At 48.1% G+C, this 18,055-nt stretch overlaps 1 protein-coding gene across 16 annotated transcripts in view; it reads right to left on the bottom strand.

The window, feature by feature from the left end:
• The window catches only part of PIP5K1A (phosphatidylinositol-4-phosphate 5-kinase type 1 alpha), a 171,129-nt gene continuing 153,074 nt past the window's right edge, over nt 1–18,055 (bottom strand). For 4 of the 16 annotated variants that reach the window (XM_083416564.1, XM_083416575.1, XM_083416567.1 and 1 more), the window contains 11 exons: nt 17,301–17,453; nt 16,737–17,036; nt 15,967–16,172; nt 14,425–14,508; nt 12,823–12,871; nt 12,080–12,164; nt 10,249–10,386; nt 9,371–9,500; nt 7,375–7,443; nt 3,800–3,884; nt 1–2,787 (listed from right to left, as the gene is read on the bottom strand). In XM_083416564.1, coding sequence (XP_083272690.1) covers nt 2,785–2,787; nt 3,800–3,884; nt 7,375–7,443; nt 9,371–9,500; nt 10,249–10,386; nt 12,080–12,164; nt 12,823–12,871; nt 14,425–14,508; nt 15,967–16,172; nt 16,737–17,036; nt 17,301–17,453 — 1,302 coding nt within the window. In that variant the 3' untranslated portion in view covers nt 1–2,784. Of the gene's footprint in view, nt 2,788–3,793; nt 3,885–5,156; nt 5,209–6,712; nt 6,780–7,374; nt 7,444–9,370; nt 9,501–10,248; nt 10,387–12,079; nt 12,165–12,822; nt 12,872–14,424; nt 14,509–15,966; nt 16,173–16,736; nt 17,037–17,300; nt 17,454–18,055 lie in introns of those variants that run through there. The other 12 variants (XM_083416573.1, XM_083416566.1, XM_083416563.1 and 9 more) reach the window with 6 other exon arrangements.

Here is an 18,055-nt window from a genome sequence, read left to right as displayed (position 1 = left end):
TTAAAAGAAATAAAGACGGCTTTATTGGACCGAGTAGCACACGGCATGTTAGGCCCCATCGTGTCCGACAGATGAAGCTGATAAAACAGGCGTGGGGTGTTGTTGTTTTCTGAGAGAGAAGGGAAGGGGGTTTCAACATCCATTTGAACAGGCAATGATATGCCTCAGTCACGAGGGGTGAAGTGACAAAAATCCACGGCACGGCACATCGAGATGGGCGGCTACAAGGTTGTTTGGGCAGGTCCGGAACCCAACCATGTATTCATTCATTCTCTCTCTCTCTCTGCGCCAGAAACAAGTCATGGATGTGGCTGTGAGAAGCGGCTAGTCCTCAGTTGTCCCGCCTCCGGTGACGGGAGGTAATGGCAGTCAGTCCCGGCGCTGAATGAGAAGCCAGTCCCACTCACTTCTGGAGGTTGACTTGGAGCTTTTTAAAACAGATCCAAGGCGAGGGTTGTTTCCCCCACCCCCCAATTTTTTAAAAAACGCCGGAACTTGTGCTTGCTGCTTCCTTAAAACCCAGTCAAAGCAAAGTCATTAAATCGTAACACTATAGAAAGAATCCCACTCCTCTCGCCTTCAGCTCGAAGAGCTGATTTCCCCCCATGGAAATTGGGGGGTTTGGGGTTTGGTGGGTATGGAAGAATACACTTAAATACAACTTCATAAATATTAACATTATGGAAAAAAAAACCCAAACAACACAAAACAAAAAGCTTGTGTTCTTTTCCTCCTCGCGGGACAAAAATAGACGATTCTGGGGATGTTTCCAAAGAGTCAAAGGGTGTCTAATATAGACATTTACGTAAAATAGAACTCTTAAAGAGAATTGTGGAGAGGGCAGGGTAAGGCAAGGAAGTAATTCCTCCAAACACAAAGCTGTGTTGTCACCTGGAGTTCTGTATGGCTAGAAAAACTGCAGGAATTTAACTACTTTTCTGCATTATGAATGCAAAATAGGATTTGTCCCTGTCCCCCCTACTTTTGTTTAAAAAATAGAATCAACCGATTATTCCCGACATGTCGTCACACTTCCTGATCTCTTCACCACATCTAAGAGATCAGGAGTGATCCGTTCGTCATCCTTCCCCTATTCAGGGTTAAACAAGGTACACTTGTCAAGCCTGGGCTGAGTATAATGGCTAACCCTGGTTGTCCCTAAGGTGGAAAGCTAACCATGAGTAGTCAAAAATTGGCTACACCCACAGCAGGCACTGAAAGGGGGGGGGGGTATGTGAACTTGTGGGGCGCTCCCTGTTCCTTACAGAAAAAAGGAAGCGTTTTGCTTCAAGTTTAGGTTCTGCTGTACATCAACATTTTAAACAGAATAAAACCGGCCTGTCTTCATAAGCCTCTAAGCTTCTTATTGTGATTACTGACAGCAAGGGGGATATAAAAAAATACATTTAGGAGAAATATAAATTCTCTTGGTGGAATTCTCTAGGGAGGAAAGGGCTGTCATGATTTCGACTTGACCGTAAATGTAGAATATTAATTTTTTTAATAAAAAAAACCAACCCAAAAGTTATTGGCATGACACAAGTTCCAAACTGCCGAAGCGGCTCCTGTTTGGAAAGTTTAGCGATTCTTTCACTAAGGTTTTATGCTGCTTTCTTCCCCACTCTCTCCCCCCCTAGTTTAAAGACCTAGTTGCTTTCTTCAGAGTCGAAGGGCATCGCAACTAGGAACGGGTAGGAAACTTTCACTACGTACAAAGGAAGTTGGCTGTTTTTATAAAGCAAAAGGAGCTGGAAACCTCGGTGCTAAGATCTGAGCACAGATATATATGTGTGTGTGAATATATATATATGTATAATTAAAAAGAAACAAACCAGAAACCAGGGCATTTCAAATTTTTCTTTTTCTTTTTTAAAAAAGGAGGTTTATAAGTCTGGAGTCCCTTAAAGGACTTAATACTGAGAAAGGGAGGTGCCTTCCTCCCTCACAAAGGCCAGGGGGGGTTAAGTTTGGTCCGCTAGTAAAACGCTGAAGGCTTAAAAACCGTCCTTGCTTCTGAGCAGACGTGCTTACAGTAGAGTTTAAAGGGGGCGAGGTGCTATCGCTTGCGCTAAAATAAAAATCAAGATTTAAAAACGAGCAAGACATCCTTGGATGTGTGACACACACACCCTTTGCCCCCACCAAGAGGATATTTCTCCCTTGGAGAAAAGGCTGTTCTTGGTGCGTCAGAAGTTTCTTGACCTAAAAACGACATATGTTAAAAAAAAAACAACAACCTAAAGAGCCAACACCCCAGTACGGCAGTTTGAAAGGGGGGGGGGGGGAGTTTTAAATACAAGTTAAAAATAAAACGTCAACGTTCATCCTTTTGCAAAGCGTTCCAAGACTAACAGACACCCTGATTCCCCCCCCCCCCTTCTGCTCCCATGGAGGATCGGGAGCACAGAGGAGCCCCTTCGCAGCATAGAGATGTTCTCTGCTCAGGCATTTGGGACCACCTAGAAGGGTACCTGTCCCTTCTTGAGACACAGCCTGGAAAACCCCTGTGGATCAGAGAAGCTCTTCCGCCTGCGCCAGAGGAAACCCGGGGTCCCCCGTCAGAGACCCGGCGGGCTTCAGGAACGTTGGCGGATAACACTACTTTGCCGCAGGTGTGTGTGTGTGAGGAGCTGAGCCCCCCGTTTTGTCTGTTCAGATCAGTTAAAAGTTCTCGGTATCAGCAGCCTGGGAAGGGCTGGAGGTTCAGTGCTCCACAGACAACGCAGAGAGCGTGGAGGAAAGTCTTCCGCTCACGTCTAAAGAAGGAATCCACCCCATGGTATTTCACTGCAAAAAAAAAAGAAAGAAAGAAAAGGGAGTTAGGCAGGTTTCAGGAAGGTCGTGCCTGCAGCTTAGGAGGAGATTTCTGTGGAGGAGTGATGCATTGCGGGAGAAAAGGATATGCCATTTTTGGAAGGAGGCAAACTGAAATATCCTTGGGAAGAAATGAAGATTTTAAAAAAGTGGAAAGTAAAACCAGTTCTTGATGAGGGGGATCAGGAGCTTGGCAGCACACCTGAAGAGAGTGCAAATCCTGAATCCAGTTCGGTTCTGATCTTGTGGGGTTTTATTTAACTACTGTGGCTAAAACCGGAACTTCTCTCGTGTTACCCTGGAAGTGGGAGCTACCTTAACAGGGCAGCTGCAAACAGCAGCATAACTCTGGAACTCCCTGCCTATTGACAGCAGCACCTTCTCTGTACTCTTTTTGGTTTAAGACATGCCTTCCCAGACTTGGATGTAGAATGTGGATGTGTGTTCTAATGTGTTTTTAACTGATGTTTATCTTTTGAACATTTTAATAGTTGTTTTTATGGATACGGTCGTACCTCTGAAGTCGAACAGAATCCATTCCAGAAGTCCATTCGACTGCCGAAACGTTCGGCTTCCAAAGCATGGCTTCTGATTGGCTGCAGGAAGCTCCTGCAGCCAATCAGAAGCCACGGAAGCCTCGTCAGACGTTCGGCTTCCAAAAGAACATTCAAAAACCAGAATACTCACTTCTGGCTTTGATCGTTCAGGAGCCTGAACATTCAACTACCAAGGCGTTCGGGAGCCGAGGTACGACTGCAATTCTATTGTTTTATTCTCCTTGTAAACTGCTTTGGGATTCTTCTTTTTACAATGCAGTGGTGTGTAAAATTTATTAAACAAATAAGCACAGGCAAAGTCGAGAAGCGGCAGCCGGAGGTTTGCCAGTGCTTTGCTAGGTCTAACAGCGAGTTCCAAGAGTCCAATGCAGTTGCCAGGCGGGCACCAAGCTGGCGACCCGTCCTTCCTGCAAAATAAGACAACTTACAAAGCTGATCTCCGTCTCTGGCAAGTCTTCAAATTGCTCCGTCAGCTCAGAGGGACGTCCTGGTGCGGAGGGTCCTGGAGAAATGCTGGGTGGGGGCAGGGGGGAGGAAAATAAGATGCTTTAAAAAGGGGCACTATGATTATGACGTGTGGCCTCCCCAGGTTACACTGCAAAGGCTGCTCAAAAACAGGGCTGGTGTTCGTTTATGGTACCAGCTTTCGTGGGCAGGTGTTTGCTACAAAGGAATCCCTTCCTCCCCATAAGTGGCCAGCTGGTAAGGACCTCTCCCCCAAAGAACCCCACAGCTGTATCAGGCCAAAGGAGGTTCGTCTTGTCCAGCTTCCTGTTCTCACAGAGGCCAACCAGATACCCCCAAGGGAAGCTCTTTAGCAGCATGTGAGAGTCACAGAGGAGGAGACCATCAAGATGCAAGGAGCTTCCCGTTGGTTCCCAGAGGGGTCTCAGGCCTGATGGGTCTTTCCTTCGCCTCCACTGCAGGAAGGGGAAAGATCAGCTCCTTGCTGATTAGTTTAATCCACAACACGCAGAAAAAAAATCTCAGCCAAACCAACTGATAAAAACCAAAGCTTGAGAGAGTCAGACCTTCCCATTCATCATTTCCATGGAGGGTGGTGGGGAGGGGGCGTTAAAGAAGTCAAAATTTTTATTGCTGGTAACAGGGGTAACTCTTGAAGCACACGGGGACGAAAGGTGGGGTCTTATTTCTGTATAGCTGCTTGCTTAGCCCTTCCTGTTGCTCTTTCTCTGATCTCACTTCTTTTGAATCCGGTTAGCTTCTCCAGACCAACTCTCTGCCCCAACCTGAACCAAGAGAGAGTTCAGCTGCAGACGGCAGTTTGATGGGATCTGGGGCTCCTCTATAAAAAAATAAGAATGGCTGCAAGCAGGAAACCTCCCCTTCTCTCTGATGAACTAGCTTTCTACATGCAGGATAATTAAAACTGTGCAAAAGTCTTGAGTGCAGAATTACTGGCTGAGCAGGAATTAGACCTTGATTAATGTGACTCAACACCCCGAGAAAAAAAAAAAGGGGGGGACCCAAGTCTAAGGCAGTTTCCAACTTGCAATAAGCCCAACATGCAATTCCACGCTGGGGGGACTTTGCCTTAAGGGATGGGAATGACCATCATCCGTGGCCCTGCAGAGATTGCTGGAACCCCCAACTCCCATCAACCAGCACGGCCAACATTCAGGGATGATGATGATGATGATGATGATGATGGGAGTTGTAGTCTGGCAACATCTGGAGGGCCAGAGGTTCTTCCCATTCCTGGGTATTATTGGGACACCGCACACTGATGGCTTCCTTGTCTGATAGGGTGAGTTTTTCACCTACTTGGGAGAACGTTGAACTAGCTACCTCTGAAGATAAGCTGTTTTCCTGTGACCTACGTGGAGATCAAGAGACAGACCTTTCATCATTCCTGAGATGGCTGTACTCTATTAAACACACCCCAGTGACCCCCCCCCGCAACTCCTTCCCTTCCCCCAAGATCTTCCGGGTGAAGGAAACCTCTCTTTTAAAAATCAAAAGGCAAGTGATGGCAGCCTCTCTAAAATGTGCTGCATTTCTATAGCCTGTTTCAGCTGAGAAAACATGCTATGTGCTGCAACAGCCAAAAAGGGAGATGGCAGAATAGGGGGGTATTTGTGGTGTAGCAAGGAACAAAGTGAAGTGAAAGCTTCTTAAGGGAAGAAGACTGCTTTAAAACACAATTGTTTTGCCGGCTCTTTAAAGCCTACTCCCAGTCTCTCAACCCACGCATGTGCAAAACACAAACTGGCCTTTTCACACGGTGGCACAAATACCTAGCTCCAATTTCTCTCTCTCCCCCCACGCCCAATCTTCACAGGGGCTGGGAGAAGCTCCTCAAAAATGGGGCAATGGGGGTTATCTAAAAGTAGATGGGAAAGAGGCGAAGGAAGAACGTGTTGTGGAAGAACCCCGAGGGGCCAGTGCAAGGCAGGGAGGTGGGGCCAGGTGAACTGCTCACAGCCAACGCTGTTTCCCTGCCTTTGAAGCAGTGGCACCCAAACTCCCGAACCCAATCCCCAGGGAGGCTCCCCTTGATGCTGTTTCGAGGACAGGATAAGCTGCCTTGGTTTCCCCCAGGTGTTTTTGATCCTGCCTTTTCATTTCTGTGCAGTCTTCACACACCTCTCTCAAAACGTATCATTTGTATGTTTTGGTTGTGGCTGTTGTTTTCTTAAGATGTCCTGGGGGTTCAATTTGAAGGGTAGGGCAGAAATAAAAGAAGTTGGCTGACAGGAGCTTATCATGCCTTATTTATTTCTTTCATCCCACAATCTGTTCCGAGCCCTACAGAGAAGGGGTGCTAAAAACAGGATTCAGATGCACCTGCCTAAGGGCTTCCTGGTTTGTGTAAAGACAGACAAAGTAAGGCAGTCTCCACCTCCCTTAAACTACAGTGGTGCCCCGCAAGACGAATGCCTCGCAAGATGGAAAACCCGCAAGACGAAAGGGTTTTCCGTTTGCAGAGGCGCTTCGCAAGACGAATTTCCCTATGGGCTTGCTTCGCAAGACGAAAATGATGAAAATTTTTGAGTTTTTTTTCCGCTCCCCAACCCCTTTTTCTAAAGCGCTAAGCTGCTAATAGCCTTTTTGCAGCTAAACCGCTAATCCCTTAAGCCTTTAATAGCCGTTAATAGCCCTTAAACTGCCAAAAGCGCTAATAGCGCTAATCCGCCAATGGGCTTGCTTCGCAAGACAAAAAAACCGCAAGACAAAAAGACTCGCGGAACGGATTCTTTTCGTCTTGCGAGGCACCACTGTATAAGCAATTTTCTTTTCCTTTTGGAACAGTTTTCGAACTTGTGAATAAATAGAACAAAAATGCCCCCCCGGCTGGTCTGTGTTATGTCTCATCTCACCTACGGCTACTGCTGAGGCTGAACCTGGTCTTGCTAGAACACATGTCTGCATAGCTCTGCCTGTAACCTAGGCAAAGATTAAAAGGGGAAGGGGGAAGGGTTAAGTGCATCATTCCATGTGGGCGAGACTGAAAACACAGCTGGACACCAAGCTGTGAGAAACCCAGGGAAACCATCTGAACAGCAGTCAGACCCAGCCTTGAGAGTCTGCTTTCTGGAGCAGCTAAAGGAGGGCTAGAAGTCTGTATGGCTGACTGGGTGGGGAGGGAGGCGAGAAGAGCAGCTTCGCTGGGTCAGATCAACGGCCGATCTCAAATCCAGTATCCTTCTTTCCCATAATAAGTTAGCTAGATGTGTCTGGGAATTTTTTTGGTCTACATTGTGGGGTGCTCTCCATCCCACGTGTGGGTAGGCTGGGCCACATTCAACAGGAACCTTTGCAGCATGGTTACGGATGATGGGGAGGCAGGAAGGAGACAAGGCATGGATTCCTGCTCTGTCCCTGCCCTGTGCAGTCACAGCAAAGAGGCATTTCAGCACAACGTTAAGAATAATCCAAACACCATCCAATCAGGACAGCAGCAAAGCCCCTCCTCAAGTTCAAAGGTGAAAAAGAGACAGCTACTAAACCACGGTTCAGGTCTTGGCCCCCCACCCCTCACCTAGGGAAGGAGGTCTCCGGAGTCGGATCCTTTGAGGTACCTGATTTGTGCACTTCCACTCCTATTGACCTAAACAGAGAAATAAAGAGAGAGAGAAAGAGATGGAGAGCAGGCCTGAATCTCAGTGGCAATGAACTCAGTGGCGAGGATCGAGGAACCTGAGTTGCTCTGCACAATACTTTTTTGAAAAGGAGCAAAAAAACAAACAAACCCAAAACAGCTGGCATGGCTGAACCAAGAAAACAAAAGTTCATATATATATTCTCCCTCTTTTTTCCCTCCTTTATCCTGGAGAAGAATCCCGCCCCTGAGATTCACAATCCAATTTCCAAGCTGCTGATTCAGCAAGAGATGCAAATAAAATGTGAATCTTTAGTCCAGGAGGGATTTCCCCCAGCCTTAAAAATAAGCCACCAGCAGGTGGAGCTGCTAACTCATCCCCAACCCAGCATCACCCCCTTTTTTATTTCCTTAAATCCCCTCTTCTCATCACATATCAGGAGAGGGAATTTAAGGGGGGAGGGAATGGGGGTGAGGATGGATTGGGGATTGGTGATAAAGCAACAGAGAAGGTAAGGAACATTACATGAAAAGGGTGGCGAGAGAGAAATCAAGCTAGCTTGGTATATTTGTGTCAAGAAAGCGTAACTGCATTTCATCCAGTAAGGTGCAAAAGGGGGAAGAAGCAAGACAAGACAGACTTTTTAACCACAACTGAGGAGCGACTTCAATTAAGCGCCTTCAAAAAACCTGACAGCTCCCCACCTGAAGCTGTGATTTCCCTCATCTCTGTCTCTTCATGCCATGCAAATTTTTATTTTAAAAGGGGAGATTCCCAAATGCAGGGGCTGACTCAGGTCACAAGGCCCCCAAGCAAAACTGCTTTTGGCAAAGAGCCTGTTGCAATTAAAACAGGGCTGTTGTGTTTTTTTAAAAGCTAGTCGTAAATGACAATACCGCTGGTCGTGCAGCTGAAGACTAAGCTTAGTAGGGTGGGCTGGGCTAAATACACGAGCAGTTTTGAAGTCGCATGCCAAAACCCTCTTGCCCTGCAAAGGCAAATCTTGTGATAATGAAGATGTTTCCATGGGTCTTTGTGACAAAACAGCCAGTCTACATTGGTGTTCTGCCTGGAGACTGGGGCATCTAATGTGGCTTGCAGCCTGCTTGGATATTTCTTCCTAAGCAAGGGGAAGTTGCGAGAGAGAAGTGAAGTCCTGATGCTACAAGCTTCTCATAACACCCCCTAAAAAGCCCTTGGGGAGCTCCAAGGACAGACCGACTGAATCAGAGCAAAAGTCTGTCTGCTCTAGTTTCCCGTCCCAAGCAGATGCCTTCCCTGAAAAGCTCACAAACAAGATGTTTTTAACACTCAGTTGGGAGCCACCCAGAGTGGGGAAACTGGGGAACTCAGCCAGATGGGTGGGGTATTATTATTATTATTATTAATATTATTAATATTATTAGAGCCCCCTACACACCCAGACCCTTGAAATTCCATAGCTTCCTGCCTCTGAACCTCGGGTGCGGCCTGGTGTCTGTGTCCCTCGCCTCCCTGTTGAACTTCGACGTAGTAGACTAAAGGTCGGCGAGAGCAGGCAGACCCCAAGCCAGACTTGCCCCACTCCTTGAGGGATGCCAGCTGGCCCACCAGCTGCCAGCTTCAAAGGCAAAAAGAAGGGGGGAGAAGAATGCAAACCAGGGCCAAATAAATTTGCTCTATTGCTGGGAAGGGATCAAAGGATTTGTGCAGCACACCTCAGTCACTTTCCCAAGGCACTCACTTCCCATCAGGGAAAGCCAGCTGCAAATCTGGGCTGCCGTGACCACTGCCTAAAGATCCTCAGCCCTAGAGCGCAGGATGCGACAGTTAATTTTGTAATAAAATAAACCCAGCCTCACTATGAACAGTCTTATGGCACACTGGTGTCTACACATAAACACACATGGAAAACCTGCGAGTCGACAAGAGGCCAAGAGCCGGGCCCAGCCTTACCTGTTGGCTGGTGAATCGTGGCTCCTGCTCCCCAAGGAGGAGGTGGATAAGGTTGTGGCAGCTGAGTCGCTGTTTATTTCCTCTGCAAGGGGAGTGTGCGGGAGAAGGTCAGGGCGGCCCAGCTGGGAACCTGAGGAAGAGGGAAAAGGGGTGGTCAAGCTTTAAAGCTGTAATTTGAGTAATTTTAATTTGTAATTTGGCACCTTCATCCTCCCCATTCTTCCTTTCAAGTCTTAGCCTGGAACCTGCCAGGATTTCTACCCTTGGCTGCTCACCCACTCCTCCCAGCCAGAGGAACCCTTGGCGTTGTTCCGTGCTATAGATGGGAGAGGCTTCCTCAACAGAGCCCTGCTTCGCTTCAGATAGGACCATAGGAAGCTGCTTTGTACCAAGTCAGAGCTTTGGGCCAGCTTGCTCAGTGGTGTCTGCACTGATTGGCAGCAGCTGCTCTCTGTCAGCCATTGGGGATTGAACCCGGAACAAAACGCTCTCCCCACTTCCTCTGGGTCTCTGCCCTACCCCACTCCATCCCAGACTAGTTTGAACAGCATTATGCTCAGAAAGACAAACAGAAGCCCCACCCCTGGCTAAATCCACCACTGGGCCGAGCCATTACGCACGGAAGGGGCATGAAAGCATTTGAACAGAAGAGTCTCGTCCCCCAACATGTCTTTCCCCTGTCTCTGCGGAAGGTTTTTATGCAGGGAGCATGAAACCTCCCCGCTTGAAGCATGGAATGCTGCAGCTGAGCAACTGAGGAAGACAACTCTGGGTGTCGCCGCGGCTTGTCAGGCTGGGACAGGCAGGAAGGCCTTGGTCCTGACATGCCTCCTCGTCCGCCCCATTCCCCCCCCCCCAACCTCTGGGGAGCCACCAACCTTGCTCGACTTCCGCCTCCATCGTGAACTGCGCTTTTGCCTCGCACAGCCCTTGCACCTGGGATGGGGCGCCACCCTGGCCTGGCCGCCGGGGAGGTCCTGCACCAGACCGGCTCTTTTTCGAAGGGGAAGATTTAACTTGGAAAGGGAAAGAGAAACCACAGACGTGTATAGCAGATGTAGCCTTATTGGCAGCCTTTGTCTTGCCTATTAAGCAAGGCACAAGGCCTGACACACACAAAATAGATGGGGTGGGGGTGGAAGAATACGCAAATCACTTGAAATAGAAAGCCTTTTAAGTAGCTGTGACTCAACAATAACCAAGTTAGGACCACTGGGGAGGAAAATGGAACTGAAATGGGACTACATGGAACTGGCCAAAATGACTGGCAGAATCAGAGACCAGGGAGAAGAGACGGTGGAGGAAGATTGGAAGAAATTTAAAGACTATTTACAGAAATACTATAAAATTAAAGAATGTTAGAATGACGTTGGATGGAGGTTAAAGGGTTATTAGTAATCATGTGGTGAAGGAGTATGGAAAATTCGAAGGTTAAAAAGATGAAGAATTAAAGGTATAATATACTAAGATAAAGATAAAGATAAGACAGAGGGAAGGGATTTGCTGACTAAATATTTGAATTGGAATACAGAGAGGGGAGGTGTGGGGAAGTCTGGGAAACAAGTAAATGTAAGAAACACTATGAAAATGGAATTGTTTTTATTTGTTTTTCTTTTTCTTTTTGTTTTTGTATTTTTCTTTTTCTTTTTTTCTTATGTGAAAGTCTTAATAAAATATTATATATATATATAAAAAAAGAAAATGGAATTGAAATGCCCAACATACTGTAGTTTAGTGGTTTCCCAAGGTCTTGAAGGGATGCTCTCTTTGAGGCTTTGCTGAGCAAGACCCTTTTTGTAGTGGGCAGAGTGCTGAACTAGGATACAGGGGAGACCACAGTACAAATCTCCACTCAAGACAGGAAGCTGCCTGGGAGCCAGTCACTGTCTCTCAGTCCTCCCAAAGCGCTTCTGTGTGGACTAAGCGAGGAAGGGGAGAACCACAAGGGCCACTTTGAGCTCCTTAAGAGAAAAAAGGTGGCATAGAAATGCAAGAAATAAATGAAACAGGCAAGGTGTTGGGCCTGAACCTTCACTTCAAGGCATGGGGCCTGATCCATCAGCTCACTGGCTCTGAAGCCGGGGCTGCGGGAGCTGCCTTGCTCCAAAGTCAGCCCACTGGTTCATCGTCACCAGTGTCATGTGCTCTGAGGTCTCCTCAAGCCCGGCAGCTTTAACCAGATAGGCTGGATAGTCAACCCAGGGGCCATCGACAGGCCAAGCCTGGCACTGTGACTGAGCTTCAGCCTCTCTCCCTAAACATCCCCACCAAAAAGTCAAACCGAGAGGTTTCAATGGCATCTCGACCACCTGCGGCCTTCTGGGCGCTGTTGGCTTTCATCAGCCAGCATGGCTATTACCTGTCAAGGTTTTTTAGAAGCTCCAATGGTTTCTTATTGTCTTAACTCTGCAATTCTTTTTAATTTATACCGCTCTTTTTGATGTTTGTCTCTCTGGGCTCCTTTGGGAGGAAGGGCAGGCAAAAAGTAAATATAATAATAATAATAGGAATGATGATAGGAGTCCTGCAAATGCCCTGGGCTAAGAACTGTACCATCCAGTATGGCAGGGTTTACTTTGGATCTGCTGGGAATCCAAAAGAAGCAGCAGAATTGTCACACTATTTTCAGAGGGGTCCCAGAAAAGTCTGCTAGAGCTCTTCCCACCCAGAACAGGGTACGTTTGTGACCAGTGAACCTAAGTAACTTACAAGGGATTTTCTTGAAGACAACGTTACACATGAACCGCTGGAACCTTTCCGCGTAAAAACTGGGCCGGTGAACCGAAACCGTGTCCTGCAAAACAGCAATGAAGAGCCAAACGGCAAAGAGTCACATCAAGTAAACAAGGATGAAAGCAGGTGTGAGAGGCTTTAAAGAAAACAAAAAAACAACCAAGGGAACAAAATTTAAATCGGAATAAAACCAGCAACAATTTGCCCCCATAGTACCAAAAAAGCCACCTCAAAAGCTGACATCTACACAATACATGGCCAGAAAAAAATTGACCAGAAACTGATAATTCATAACAAAAGGGCCCATTGTACTCCAGAAAAAAAGTCAAAAACTGGTGCCCAAATAGATGTTTGGTGTCAGGTGGGCTTCTCTGGAGAAACCACCCCAAAAGCATTATGGAGTGCTCACCCCAAAAGCTTTGTTCTGTTTACTGAAAACAACAACAAACTATTACACCATCTAGTTCTAGGAAGAAACTCAAGGCAGCTAACAAATAAACACCACAAAATGACTGGATCCTTGCATCTGCAGGCTCTGGTCTCCCCCCGCCCCCAAAGAAATGATAGCCCAAAATGACATACAAAAGCGGGGGGAAGGGAATAGCGTTCTCTCTCTCTCCCCTTTACACCCTCTTCAAAGGAAAAGCAAACGGTCGTCACCACCCAGCACTTCCCAGACAAGACAGAACAGCAAGAAGCAGTGGGTTTTGGCTGCTCACCCCATCATGAACAAGGGCTTTCCACGAGTGCTCCAACTTCTTAATGAACCTAGTAAGAGATTTTGAAAGGAGGGGACAAGTTAGCCTCGCAGATTTTAAAATCAGTGCATTTTTTGGAGGGAGGGGAGAAGAGGAGACAAAGCAACTCTTCCTAACCCCATGTTTTGTCCATCCATCTTGCCTGTAATCCAAGCCTCCCAAATTCAGCTTCCTTCCAGAGGGACGCTTTAGGCCTCGCCAGGAGGATTACCTTGTCTGCTCCTGGATCCCCTGGTTTTGCTATTTCCCCAATTCTTAATAAATAAAATGGCTGATTCTAAACATTTCTGGTTAGCCTCGAATCTCAAACACAAAGCAGGCAGATTTCTACTTTTGTGGTTTTTTTCCCTGCAAACACATGTACACATCCCTCAACTCTGAAGTTTAACTGGCTGCAGCTCACCACTGTGTGGTTTGTTGCCTTGACGCCACAGAAACACTTTGCTAACCGTGCAATACGCTGAGAAAATTCCTGGCCAGAGCAAGCCACCGCCTGCTCCCTTTCCTCTCGCCTGACACCCAGCCCATGTTATCACTTCCTGTACACTTCCCTCGGCACAACAACTCAACCCGATCTGCAGCCTAATTTGCGAGGGCTTGCCCACTCAGCCTGCTTCGTCAGTCTTAATTACTTCCAGCGAGCAGGAGATTCATCGCTTGCCCGTCGCCATTTCCTAGGCGGCGAAGGCAGCCCTGCACCTCTTGGGGTTCCCCTCTGACGGCTTTAACTGTTATGCTTTGGCCTGCTGAACTGATTGCCTCACAGCCACAGTAAGTTTTGTATCTAGGGGAATGCAAGGCAGCAGTTTTCCTTGGACTTGAGATAAAATCCCAAAGCAGAAAAGCTCAGCCCTTAGGGAAGGCCAAGCCCTGTCCCTTTCAGAGGGGTCCTCTAACTTCTAGATGGGAATTGGGAGTCTAGCCACACCTGGAGAGCCAGAGGTTAGCCACCTCAGAGGTGGGGAACTATTTGTCAACCCAAGGGCTGTTTTCTTCTGCGTGGCAAGACTTTGGGGGGTGAGGGCACACACGCCAGTGGTGGACGGGGCCAGAGGTCAGAGCAGGAGGGGCAACGGGCCGGTCTTTGTACATTCCAGCTATGCAGATGCTGGAAAGGCACCAGCATCACAAAGGCACCTCTCCCCATCCAGCCAAGCGAGAGGCACAATCACAGTTCTCAAGGGGAAGAGTTCCTTTGGTGGGCGAGTCCTAAGGGCTGGGCAGAGAAGCCCAGAGGGCTGCATCTGGCCTCTAGCTTTTGCCATCTGTGCTGGTCAGGGATGATGGGAGATGTAGTCCAGCAACCTCTGGAGGGCCCCAGGTTGGCAATGGCTGGACGAAGCGGTAGGAACATAAGAAGAGACCTGCTGGATCAGGCCAATGGCCCATCTAGTCCAGCATCCTGTTCTCACACTGGCTGACCAGAAGATGCCTGTGGGAAACCCACAAGGAGTATTCGAGCACAACAGTCACTTCTTGGGGTTTCCAGCAACTGGTATTCAGAAGCCTGCAACTGTGGAAGCCGAGCAAAGCCATCACGATACCAAGTTGGAGACTCCTCACCTGTAAGATTGCAGCACGTCGATGATCCCCACGTAGAGAAGCAGCCTCTCTCCCTTGGCGTTCCGGGCCGGGATCCCTCCCATTCTGGGCAAGAGAAAAAGAAAAAAAGAGTCGAGTCTCAGAAGGTGCCCCAGCCCAGCCAAAAGGCATTTCCACCCACTGCTCCCACCCCTGTGGTTCAGCCCCACGCAGAGCCCATTGGCAACAGTTAGGCCTGGCTCGCCCCTTGGCCAAATGCCCACACACAAAGCGGGGAAAGGACTGGCTCGCAGCATGAGAACAGCCAGGTCAACAGTTTTGGGGAGAGGCATTTGGAAAGCTCTTGAACAAAAGGCTTTGTGAGGGTTGAGGCCGAGGTAACCGCTGCTCAGCTGTCACACGGTCTTCCCCAAACCTGCTGCTCCCTCCAGTCATTTGAGATGAACGACTCCCGGAAACCCCCAAAGCAGCTGGAAATGCACTGAGTTGGGCTGGTTTAACGGCTGATCTAAGGAGCCTCCGAGGGGAAGGAGCAGCTCACGGGATCCAGGGCCTGGACTTCACAAGACAACACAGAGGACAGAGGTTAGCACCTCTCCCCCGAACATCTGCCTGCCCCCCCCCCCGGCCATGGCTCCTATAGGTTAGAATTATCAGTCCAAGCATCTAAATCAGGGGTCTGCAACCTTTAAGACAAAAAGAGCCGCTTGGACCCGTTTCCGAAGGGAAAAAAAACTGGGAGCCGCAAAACTTGTCATTATAAAAATAACTTTTTTGTCACTTTTTTATTATTTCTTTGTTTGACCCCTCAGAATTACTCCTCCTCATAGAAATAAACGTTAAATTAACAAGTTACCTTTTTGTGTGTGTGTGTGTGCGTTCTTCACTCCCCTCCAAAACAGTGACCAGCGTACATGCCCCCTTTCAATGCAGTGACCAGCGTACATGCCCTTTACAATGTAGCAGGTGGGCGGGAAGGTGACGTCGGGACGGTGCGTGACTAACGCACGCACCGCCCCCATGCGACGTCACAGCCAGTACAGCGCCCGCCAAAGTGGGGAGTGTCAGGGCGCACAATGCGCCTCCTCCCCTCGCTAGTATCCGCCCCGGAGCCGTGGCAAAGGTGTAAAAGAGCCACGGGTTGCAGACCCCTGATCTAAATCTTATGAGGATTGCATGCACCTCTTAGGAATTCAGAGCAATTTAGCTTCAGAGACCTGCTTCTGAAACGTAACTGATCTGGCACAGGGCAGCTTCCTTGGAGATAACAGATGCAGGAGGAAAAGTGAAGACTCTGGCAGGTGATCTCTCTGGGGCCCCCATTTCAAAGGATAGTTGTTGAGGTGCTGCCAACCCCCACAAGCCCCCATGAAATTTAGAGCTCCAACCTGCTCTCTAGGACAGCTACAGCCCACTTTTCCCATCTGCATGAAATGTTGCACAAAGATAAATACGCAGATGTCCTTCATCTGCATAATTCAGTGCAGGCAACAAAACCAGGCTCTTCTCAAAGGGACGCAGATCTTGCTTCTCACCCCCGTTCCAAAGCGGCCAGGGACTTACTGGTCATCCGTTTCAATGGTGCCGCCTCGCCGGGCTTCCCCTTGGATGGCCTCCATCGCTGTGGAGTACAGGGCCTTCTGGGGGGCTGGCCGCCGCGTGTCCGCCACGGCCGCCCCATCCGCCACGGCGCGCTCCCGCTGAGCCAGGTCGAGGTTGTGGACTGCCACGAGCAAGCTGTAGTCCATGATTTTGAAGCTCTGCAAAACCTGAAGTATCAAAAGCACACAGGTCACAATGCCGCCGGTATGTTCTAAAAACCAGGATCTAACTAGATTGAGGTCTGCAGAACTTGTGGCCCACCCCGTGGGAGCTAGAATCCAGCTTGATTTAAGCAAGCATCAAATTTCCTTCCCCTGAGCTAGCAAAGGGGAGTCTGTGCTATGTTGTTTGTTCCTAGCCATTTTTTTAGTACAGTTTTCGAACATAATCCATTTTGGAAGACCGTTCAACTTCTGAAACATTTGAAAACTGAGGATCAAGGGGCGGCCAGCAAAATCCATTGAAAAAATGGAAAAACATGCAGCAGAAGCCATTCGACTTCCAAGGCATGTTCAAAAACGGAAGCAATTACTTCCGGGTTTTCGGCGTTCGGGTTCTGAATCGTTCAGCTCCCGAGACACTCGAAAACTGAGGTTCCACAGTACTCCTCTTTACATTTGCAAGCTCCACACCTGCTCAGAGGCCCCAGCTGCCGCAACTCAGTGTGCGAGCAGAAGCTGCCTGGTGACCCCCGAGCCTCGGGTGGAAACAACTTTCCTCCTCCCACGTACCAAGCAGTCTCTCTGCAGGGTCTTGCACAAGGCGCTGTACATGTCAGCGTCCAGGAAGAGGCCGTCGGCAATGTCCTGCATGAAATCCAGGTCCTTGTAGGTGGGGAAGACCTTCTCCCGCTCCTTCTGGGAAGCCCGGCGCTTGTAGGTGGAGCCTTTCAGGTCGTACTTCTGGTGCATGCGCACTGAGCGGGGCAGCAGGTTGTTCATCACCACAATCCGGATGTTCTTGCCGCCAGCCTGCACACAGTAGAGGCCGTAGAACTTGGGGAGGAGAGTCCGGGGGTTCTGGTTCAAGTTCTGCAATAGCGGGGTCAGGGAGGGGGGGAAAAAACCAAAGTTCTCATTGCAAAGTCAAAGGGAAATAAGATAATAACAAGTTCAGAGCTGGGTAGGTCCAAAACGTCACCCCTCCCAGAATGAAGAGCAGTTTAAGCATCATTATATTTCATAAAACCTCTCATTCATCGTATGCTGCTTTAAAAACAAAAAACCAGGGAGACAACATCGGATTGTTCTGTCACATCCCAAGTCGCCTGGCTCTCCCCCTCCCAGCTGACTCACCATGTAGTAACCCGGCAGCAGCTTCTGCAAGAACTCTGCCTCTTTGTGCTGAACTGTTTTGATGATGAACTCGTCGTCGCTGGAGACGTAGAAGATGGAGCCGCTGGCTCCAGAGTTGGAGAGCTCGATGAGGGGCTCACTGCAAAGGGAGCACTGCGGGAAGAGGAGGCAACAGAAGAAATGGAGGAGGACATTCTCACAGGCTTCTAGCCTTGCCTCTCTGTTTTTTTTTTTAAAAATAATATTTTATTAAATTTTACAATCAATAAACAGAAAAAACACACAATACAAATTAACAAATAATACAAAAAGACAATACAACAACATATAAACACCGTACGACGAAAATATTAAAAAGAAAAAAGAAATAAAAATATTAAAAACAATCATTTGTCTCCTTATATTCTTTACATTAACTTCTTTCTGCGACTTCCCCAGACCTTCCCTCTCTGTATTCCAGATCTTATATTCTGACAGTAAATTCCTTCCCTGTGTCATATTTTAGATTCATCATAATCTTAGTGTCTTAATATAGTTACATTTCCATGTATCTTTAAACTTATTAATCTTTCTTATTCTTTAAATTTTTATACTAATAATCTTTTAGATTCAATCTGGTGTCATCAGACATTCATTATCTTATAGTGTTTCTGTAAATAGTCTTTAAACTTCCTCCAGTCTTCCTTCTAGCCTTGCCTCTCTGGACACAATGCCAGAGTTTCGGACAAGGGGCATCCCCAGCCCCACCTGGAGAT

The sequence above is a fragment of the Podarcis tiliguerta genome, assembly GCF_965153285.1.
Source record: "Podarcis tiliguerta genome assembly, chromosome: 16".
In the NCBI taxonomy this organism is placed as follows: Eukaryota; Metazoa; Chordata; class Lepidosauria; order Squamata; family Lacertidae; genus Podarcis; species Podarcis tiliguerta.
The sequence above is the reverse complement of the archived record's forward strand: the minus strand, read 5'-3'. Positions and strand labels throughout refer to the sequence as shown.